This window comes from Chaetura pelagica, unplaced genomic scaffold, assembly GCF_000747805.2.
Source record: "Chaetura pelagica isolate M959 unplaced genomic scaffold, ChaPel_1.0 scaffold109, whole genome shotgun sequence".
Lineage (NCBI taxonomy): Eukaryota > Metazoa > Chordata > Aves > Apodiformes > Apodidae > Chaetura > Chaetura pelagica.
The window spans coordinates 3375566-3385332 of record NW_009970725.1 but is presented as its reverse complement, the minus strand read 5'-3'; the positions used below and the strand labels follow the sequence as shown (position 1 = coordinate 3385332).

The window sequence follows — 9767 nt, the reverse complement described above, 5'->3', positions numbered from 1 at the left end:
AGTCTCTGTAACAAGCTCATCACTTGTGCTTGCTTGGGTCAGTTCATTGCACTGACCCAGGCTGCAGCCACCCCATTTTCAGTGGCTGAAGAACTTGCCAGTAAATAAAAGGATTTTTTTTTAGCTCTTTTAAACTCTGTGCTCTGTCTCCATGTGGGCGTTTGAGCCCTGGCAGTGCCAGCCTGGGCTGGGTTTGTTCAGCTGTGCCTGTGGCTGCTGAGCTGCTGAATTAAATCTTCTCAAGCTCCCAGAAGGCCAAGTGCTGCAGCGGTGAAAATGCCTCAGAGCCTGCACCTCTCCTGGTCTCACACTCTTCAGTGGATGCTCTGAACCTTTTCCAGATTTGGGTTTTTGTCCAGCAAGGACAAGAGATCAAATTCACAGCTTCTTGCCTCACCAAGTGGAATCCTGCACAGTATCATTCACTAGGAGTTTAATAGACAGGTAGAGTGAGTGATACCTCCTCCTGCCCCAGCAGAAAGGAAAAAAAAAAAAAAAATCACAAGCAAACAAAAAAGCCAATGAAAACACCCTGTAAATAATGTGGAAACTATAACCAAATTGGTTTCAGTCCCTAATGGCCACTCCTTCCCAAAACTTTTTGCACCAAAAAAAACACCCTTAGACAACCTATTCTGGACACTTCAATGTGAGATGTAGCTCTGTGGTAGCTTTGCTGTAAGACCAGTGACACCAATTCTGTACCGTGCGTGGCTGCCAGTGTGTGACTCTTCTGCACTGGTGCAGTTTCTTATGAGGAGCATGGCATTAAAGTGAAATTTAAAAAACTTAGGTCATTCCCAAATGAGGCACATGGGGTTAATAAAGTGACTTGGCAGACCCTCATCCTCAGTGCTGCAGAGGGGGGGGGGGAGGAAATATTTTAAAGTGATCTTATTTTAACACCCTGGTTTGGAAAAATGTGAAGTTTGGGAAGAAGTATGTCTAAACTAGATGCTTACTTACCTGGCTTCAGAGAGCAGCTGGCCAAACCCTTCAGCCTGAGACCAGAGGGGCTGCTGGAAACTCCTTATTCCACAGCTGAGGACATAGTCCTTGTGGAGGGCGCATAGGCTCCTTCCCATACCCAAACCTGTGCTGGTGCTGCTCCACATCCTGGCCACAGACACCTCAAGCTAACATAAAATGGGGCGGTGGTGGTGGTGATGACAAGGGAAAATCCTGTGCACGACAAGAAGCAGCCAGGAACCTCTTTTATCAGCCAGGAAAGGAGACAATTGCAGGCTGCAGCTGTGGAGCTTTCCTCTGTGTTCAGCATTATTCTTGTTTTTAGCTAGAAAGAAACTGTAAGATTGACAGAGATGGTAAGGACTAGCTTAAACATTAGTACTATTCTATACTCTCAGGAAAACCCACTGGGAACAGATACTAATGCTTTATGCAGCTTCTTAGATGCAACTAATGAATTGCCAGTTACAGTGCACATCCGGTTCTTTCATCTGCAAAGGAAATACTCTGCCGTACTTGTGGATAGTTACTAAGCTTTATTTTGCATCATGAGACCTGAAGCAGTCTCTGATTCTGAGCTGCACATCATCTTATTCTTCTCTGGAAGCCAAATAAACCCACCTCGTAAAGCACCAAGCCCAGCAAGTTGAGGTTTTAGTTGCGTCAGTAGTTTCCTTGCTGCTTCACGGGCTGGCTGCAGCCTTTCAATGTAACTGCTGAATTTTATGGAGAGCAGCACTCTCCAGTGAGGGTCGGGGACAGCAGCTGTGATTTCTATATGCTGGGGGTTATTTTCAGGCTCATTCAGTCGCAGAGGAAACACTCAGGGCAAATCCACGTGCTTTGCACAGGATGCTTCTGCTCATGAAAACCCAGCAGCTCCTTAGCTGACACCTGAACTTGACAAATACATCACTACTAGGATGGATGTAGTTGAGGCTTCCAACTACAACACTTAGCTTAGGGTCAAAAGTGAGCTTTTAACTATTTTAAATGTTATGGACATGCTCCAAGCTTTTTTGCAGTCTGGGCTATTTTCACTTCTCTCAAAGGCTTCCATGCCTGGCCCAAGGGCCTTTTGCTATGGACTAAAGGGAAAAGAGGACACAGGGCAGGATTCACCACCATCCCCTTCCCCTGGAAGAGTGGGCTGTACTCCCACTCCAACCCCTTCAGAAAGGCCAGGGAAGCCTTGGTTGGCACTGGAGGGAGGCCCTGCTGCACACAAACATCTGTTGTTGCTGAGGGTATCAAAAGTCCTACGAGAAGAGCCTCGTTAAACTATAAACCTAAGCTTTGTCCTCTGCAGTATGGGTCAAAGTATGTAGTAAATATCCGAGGTATGTGCCAAAAGGGCAATTAAACACCTCATACGAGCAAGCCACTTGATTTCCAAATGTCCTCTCACCTTTTCATCTGGCTTTTTATTGTGCTTTAACTTTCTTTTATTTGTAGAGTGACAATGTGAAAGCTGAGTGCCTCTCCCAACCAAGCTTTAGTCAGTGCCGCTGTCTTTATTGATACCAGAGAGTGAAAGTACAGGATACACCAAGACATCTTACACAGGTGTACATAAAGAGACTGGTTTTTCATACACTCTTATGAAAAAACTGCTGTCCGTTATCATGTCTACAAATGGATAAATGTGGATGTTTTCTGTGATTACAGTGCCCTAAATTAACTTTTGAAATTAGGTATACACCGGAAGGTTTGTTTTTACAGATGTCTCATCTACAAAAATACAGCTGTACAATATTTTTAACTAATAAAATATGATAAAAAGATTCTGAAATTCTTTATTTATAACACTATTCATATAAACAATTGACCATATTTACTAAGAAGGAAGGTAACATATAATAATTGTTGCTGGAAAGTATTTGAAACAAAAAAGCTCCCCCCCCATTCATAAGGCCTCAGCAAGTAATCTTCCCCACCCCGAGTTTATCACGGAGCTGTATCTAGGAGGCAGATTCCTCTGCTCTCCAGCTGAGAGATTCATTTGAGACTGGTGCCAGTGGCAGCCCAGCCCTCAGTGAGACTGCAACAGCCCCATCGCCACAAAGGCAGGAGGGAAAGTTTGTAGGCGGTGGAAGGGCAAAGACTCATTTTTATTACACCTTTTATGATAAATATTAAAAGCCTAGGTGGAAACTACCTCCTACGGTGAATTCTGGGTAATAAACAACCACAGTATTAGAGAGCATTATCTTTCCCCCTTGCTGTCCGTGCTGCACTGCACTTGCCACCAAGGCTACCTGGACACTGGCTGCCAGAGAGGAGGAGCCACATCTGGCACAACTTCAGCATAAGCAAATACCAAGGTGCAGTAGCCATTCCTGTGCTGAGCTGCAGTTAGGGCAAGAAGCTTGCTCTGCTGTGGCAGCAGTGGCTGCTTATGGCTTTGGCCAAACAAGTAATCTGGAATTAACACAACGCGAGCAGTGTAGATTTCTAAAGGACAGAGATAACAGAGTGTAACCTCTAATTGTTAAAAAACAATCTGCTGGAGAAAACTGGCATAGTGTCATCACTGCTTTCTCACTATCCAGTAATGAAATAACCATCCAGATAATTCAGGTGTTATCTAGAGCTAAAAGCCCCTTTCTGTTTAATTTTACCATGCACTTTGCTGTTTCTATTGATAAGAAAACCTTGTTTTAATTACAAATAACATATGTCTGCAGAATGGTTTCAGTTGTTTCTCATCAAGGTCTCTGTAAAAGACAAAAGCACAGACTTTCACTGCAAGGACGCCTGCAAGTTCACAGGGTGTGAAGTTGTGCTTTCCTCTGAGTGATCTCAGTGTCTTTCAAGTTAGTCTTTAAGCTCTACAGCCTCTCTCCAGTTCTTTCGTCATCGATTTTAACACAAGGACAATAAAGCTGCTTTGTTGCAGAACCATATAAAAATATTAAAATTACTGTTTGAATACAGCTTTAATATACATATAAAAAAAAAAATATTTTCCACATTAGTTAATCCACGATGATTAAAGTGGCTAAGCATTTGTTTCCTTTTTGGCCTTCAAATTCTGATCTGGTTACAGCTGTGTGTGATAGGGGATGCTCCTCCTGGCAGACCAGGCTCTAGAGAGCAGTCCCTCACATCCAGGGTTCCCATCCTTCCCAGACTCTGCCAAGCACGTTGGGGTCTGTCGCTTGATCAATCAGGCATCTCACTTGGGTCTCTTCTGAAAGTCCATCCTCTGGCTCTCTGGCTCTGACATTGTGATCAGCATTACCACGAGCCACAGCTGCAAAATCATGATACGAAGGCGACTTCTCGTGGCCCAGGCGTAGTTCATCACTAAAATTGTGGACACAAAAGTAACCTCTCACTAAAGGAAACCAGCAGAAAATCTGAGATGCATTTTAAAATATGAACAGGTACTTGAAAACACCAGTTATGCAGCTTTATTTTTCAAGACGTGGAGACTGTTCAATAGCTGTACAAGGCTGAGCCAGCGTAGGCTGGTGATTTTGGGTCTCCTTTCCTATTTACCATTTACCTTTCAATCTTGCCAAAGCTCTCTAACTGTAAGAAGGATGCAGCAGTGCACAACCAAGCTGTTACCTCCTTACCTGCCCTGCTGATCTGTATCTGCAAGAAGCATTTTGCTGCCTTTCCAAGTTCAGTCTTGACCACAAAAGGGGCTACTCTCAAGTCCTGCACTTTTCAGTATTTGTGTGCTTTTAAAACAGGCCTGCTTTCTTTGCCTTCTTTAAAAAAAATTTGATTAATCCAAAATGTCTTTTGAAAGAGGATGGAAGGGATTAATTGTACCTTAACTGAACTTTAAAGACATTTTGGCTTGAGCCAGACTTGACTAGACTGACATAAATAACCCAAGAATGCCATCAGCTCAGAATGTGGTGTTTTTGGGAAGCAGCTTCCTCCATGCCTCCCATGCAGCTGGTGCAGGTTCCATTTCAAGCACCTGTCCAGCAGAAGCATATAGATTTAAATACTACCCCTAGCCTAAAAGCTGTGGAGATTAACATAAAGAAGAACAGCAGCCTGAGGAGAAGTTAGGCAGGCTTACAGGGAGGGGATGTGTGTGCTGCCAGCAACATTAAAACTGCTCAGGAGGCCTAAGCTGGAGCAAGAACAGAAACAGGGAGGTGTCTGGTGTTTTGGATGCACAGCAGTTCAGAGAGCTTGTATGTGCACCAAAATGATTCTGACAGGAGGTTTGTTGAAATTGTGCCCTGTCTACCTCTTCTCTTCCCAGCTGCTATTCTATCTGAAGGGAGCAAAATCTGACACATGAGACTGGCAAAGCTCCTAGTGGAGCGGTTTAAAGCAAAAGGAGAGCATCTTACCAAGTGATGGTTGCTGGATTGGCACCTCTAAGCTTTCTTCTGACATAGCTGACTTTTTGCAAAGGGTACCAGTTTACTTCAGATGTGTTTATTTCCTTAATCCATGTGCCTCCTTTCTTCAGCTGTCTTTGTTCAAAGTTCTAAAGAGAAAACAAATTTGCCTTATTTATCATAAATCATGTACTTAAAAAGACCTTTAAGCTGCCACATCATAGCAATTCAAGCCAACAACTCTTAACTGCAGATGCAGTGGATTAAACAGCAGTGAGATGACATCTAGGCTGCCTATGACTTAAATTTCAATTTACAACTTGAGTTACTGAAGCAGATTTTTTTCTTTGCAATCATCAGTTGGATATATATTGTGTTGCTCTATAAATTTCAGAGGCTCAGTGCAAAAGTTTAAAACATTTATACTGCTACCATAAGTGACATAATGCGATCAACAGATACGCACATTTTTAGGATTATCATGCAGATAAAGACCAGTACACTTATAACACAGACATGTGCTACTATTCTTTGTCCATCGATACAGAGTTCTGTCATTCTAAATCCTTTAAGTTTAGTTTAAATTCTCTGGAAATTCAATAAAACAAAGATAAAAGGAGCAAAGGCAGTGAGCATCAAGAAATATTTCCTTTCTACTCAGTTTTATCTTTATAACGGTTAAAGAATTTTCACGTGAAGGAAAAGGAAAGAGAAAAAAATCCCACCTTCCAGTCCAATGAAGGCTCTTTTACAAATACATCCATTGTGGTGAGGAGGAGATCTGGATCTGCACGGTAAGCCCTTAGGGCATGCACCATCACACTGTAAATGAGACCCCACTCTTTCACTGGCATCATCAGATTAACAAACTGGCGAGTTAGACGAAAAGGCATCAACTCTGGCACACCCAAAAACTAGTCAAGGGGAAAGACAGTAAAAAGAAAACAAGAATTAAGAAACCTTAGAATAGAAGTATAAGAAAAGAATATTTTTTTGTTTTGTTTTTAAGCTTTGAAACCCTCTTTGTCCCTTAACTGAAAAAAACATGCAACTCAGTAGAACAGGACTGAGCTGTGACATCAGACTCATGAATATTTAGTGACAGTGGTTGAAAGCATGGCTGAACTATATAAACCACCACTGTATAGGCTGTAAGAAACTCTATAGCTCCCTACTTGTCTGAGAATATCTGGAAACAGAGATTTCATTTCATTAACTAGAAATAACTTGTAAAGATTATTTTGCATCAAAACAATTGCAAATGAGGAACGTTGAATTTAGTACCGAGAATACACGTGTAATTGCACATATTAAATGCAAAAGCTGTAACAAATTAATTAGAAAACAAATACCTGCGTAGCTGAGCCAAATGCATATCCAAAGTCTATTCCCACCATGCCACCTGTCTCCTTGTTAATCATGAAGTTGGACAGATGTCTGTCTCCAATACCAACTATCCAGTGGCTAATGCACATCAGTGCATGAGAGCTGGCAAAATGGGACCGCAAAGACAGGAAGGCTTCAGGAGATGTACTCATTTTCACAAAGGCTCGCCTTAACAAAACAGAAATCACTTGTTGCATACAGATGAAACCTCAACATTCCATTTAACCCCAACGTGCAGTCATTAACAGCACACTTACCGGAGCAGGTCTCCTGGAACACTGCCTTCCCTGCTTTTGAAAGACCTCACTGTTTCTGTACGGTCAGCATTTCTGCAGATTAATGAAGGAATAATGTTAGCTATTGGAATAACAGCACACTGGTCATGAACAGTTAAGATGTGTATGTGACCCTGTTAGCACATTGTGCTTACCCAGTAACCAGTACTGCAAGCCATCCAGACAGTTTGCCCAAGAAGTTTTCTTTGATACTAAAAAATAACCCCCTTCTTCTCTTAATTTCCAAGCAGTTAGTTGCAGGACTGAAATTTCTTAATACAAAACTGTATGTAGTTTCGTCTAGTTTCCCCTAACAAGATGGGTTAGGTTTTAATTCAGCAATACAACTATGCTCCTTTTGGCTGGATTGTTTCTCTGCTTGGAAGAGACTCAAGATCCAAACGAAATCTCTCAGCAGCATCCAGAGCCTGTACAGGCACTAGAAAAGTAGTACAGCACAAGGGGAGGCAACAGAACTAAATAGCTGGTGCTGAGGACACCCATGCTGTACAAATCTGGGGAGGGAGGGTGACTGCTCTGGACGAGTCCGTGCCTGGTCCTGCAAACTGAATGCTGGTGAGCAGCTGGAATGTCCTGGGTGCTCTCCTTCCACTCTAGTTTTGTCCGCAAGGAGCCGAGTTGTGCTCTCAGGGACAGCTCTGCACTGCAAGCCACCATGAGGTGAGTGGGGGAGACTGGGAATTTACTTCAGAAGCACATTCCAGATCTGAATAAAAACGTTAACGTATACAGATGCAGATAAATGAGTGAAAAGTTTTCCCTTAAAAAGCAAGAAGCTTGCCTAAGCAGGTTATGAGCTGATCAGAAACACTGCACTGGAAACTTCCTCTTCCCCTCTAGAGTGCTAAGTCCAGACAGGTGTGGAAATTCCTCTGAGACAATGCTCAAGTCAGGACCCAAACCAAACCATCAAATACTCTTAAACTTTCAGTGAATTACTTTCTCTGTCCAACTTAGGCAGGTGCTCTAGCTCCAAAGAAATCTACCTAACTGCATAATGAGGAGCAAGACACCTAGAAAATAAAGTTGAAGAGGAGCATCTGCTTCTAGACACTTTCTTGAGGGAAGCACTCCTGTGCTTTAGGGGAATTTTGGCAGTACTGAACTCCTGCAGAGTGTGTCCAGTAAGATAAAGTTGCAAAATGGACATATTATAATGCAGATGATATTTTCCCTGGTATTTCTAGAACTGTGTGTGTATGCATACCCTAGTTTCTATATTTTACATGCAGTTTTCTTTTAAAACCTACCTGTACATAACATGGTATCGAGAGATGCCTCGTGCTTTCCCACCCATCTTGGATAGCCACTCAGCATAGGTAGCACGAGGTCCTTTTTCACTAAGGACAAAATTAAAAAAGGACTGATTATTTCCCTTTATCATCTTAACACTCTGTCCTCAAATATTTGCAGGCTGAGTCTGTGCTCATATGGTCCATGAGATTTTTTACACACAGAAGGCATCAGGAAACTACAACCTACATTAATTTTAGTCTTGCTATGGAAATGAAATTTAGCCCGTTGGTGCATGTGCTAAATCCATCCATCCCCTTCCCCCCAGCTTTGAGTGCACTGCAGTCATACCTGACAGAAGATGTGACATCTCAAAGGTGTTACTTTGTCAATAGGCACACTGAAAATTACATGCTGCCATGATAAGAAAGACCCAAAATAATTTCTCCAGGGAGGGAAAGATATTTTTAACACAGACTCGTAACCATTTGAGAGCCCAACACAGTACCTGCTGCCATTTGTCCATCTAAGCAGGAAGGGGATGCAGGAAGGCAGGGTGCACTGGCAGGAGGAATGGGAGCTTAGAGGATTTAAGGGATTAATTCTTAAGAAATCAGTCTTCTTTAGTTGCATTGCTTATAGAACAATGTGGTACTTTTCTCCCATCTTAGCTAAATACACTGCTATGCTAGATACGAAACTTCTGTTCCACAGAGGCACCAACTTAGCAAAGCACCTGCCTTCTCCCTTTCTTCCAAACCATGTCCTGAGGTACAGAGATCCTTTCCATTTAAGAAGTATTTCCCATGTAGTATAGACTGCATATCCTACCACTTCAGGATAAAAAAAAGGATTTCTAAACTTCAGAAAGATATTCACCCCCACCAAAATATTGCCAACAAGGACTTAACCAGAATTTTCCTTTGTGAATGTTGTCATGCAACCATAGCTCAATATGAAGTGTTTTAATTATGGGAAAATATTTAAAGACTTTATACGACAATAAGATAAAGTGTTTTTTGTGGATAAATTGCTACCTGTTTTTAGAAAGATACTGATACTCTACATTTAGTATACTAGAAATTCTCTCCCCTCATGAGGTGGTTCCATGTGAGTCCTCCTCCACTTGCCCAGGCAATAAATTGAGGCCAACATAACACCACTGCTGTTCACAAAAGTGAATCAGATAGCAGTAATGCAGCAACTGTAGTAGTTCCTAAACTGCTCACAAATCAATTAACTGTAGAAATAAAGATTCTTTGGAGTCCAGCCTCCACTCTGGAGGTTCCTCCAACCTGCACCAGAGCTAGTAAAAATAAGTGGTGATAACAACACTTGGACAAACCCTAACAGAGATTATGGACTAAGATAAATAAAACCACATATCTGCATTCCAGGATAAAAAAAGGCTAAATGCTAGAATTAAATAAATTTTACAAATCTTCATTCTCCAATTACAATCAAAAGAAAGACACACAATTTATTTAACCCCAGCATTTGTATTAAGTCAGGGAGCATTCTCTTCTACAGCTGTGTTTTGTTCATCTGCTGCCAATTTTGCCTGTCA

General features: G+C 42.0%; 1 protein-coding gene across 1 annotated transcript in view; it reads right to left on the bottom strand.

Annotated features, from left to right (window-relative positions):
- Positions 1-4073: 4073 nt before the first annotated feature.
- The window catches only part of PRKDC (protein kinase, DNA-activated, catalytic polypeptide), an 83600-nt gene continuing 77906 nt past the window's right edge, over positions 4074-9767 (bottom strand). The window contains 6 exon segments of the mRNA XM_010006889.1: positions 4074-4278; positions 5295-5434; positions 6011-6199; positions 6638-6839; positions 6929-7000; positions 8218-8307. Coding sequence (XP_010005191.1) covers positions 4074-4278; positions 5295-5434; positions 6011-6199; positions 6638-6839; positions 6929-7000; positions 8218-8307 — 898 coding nt within the window.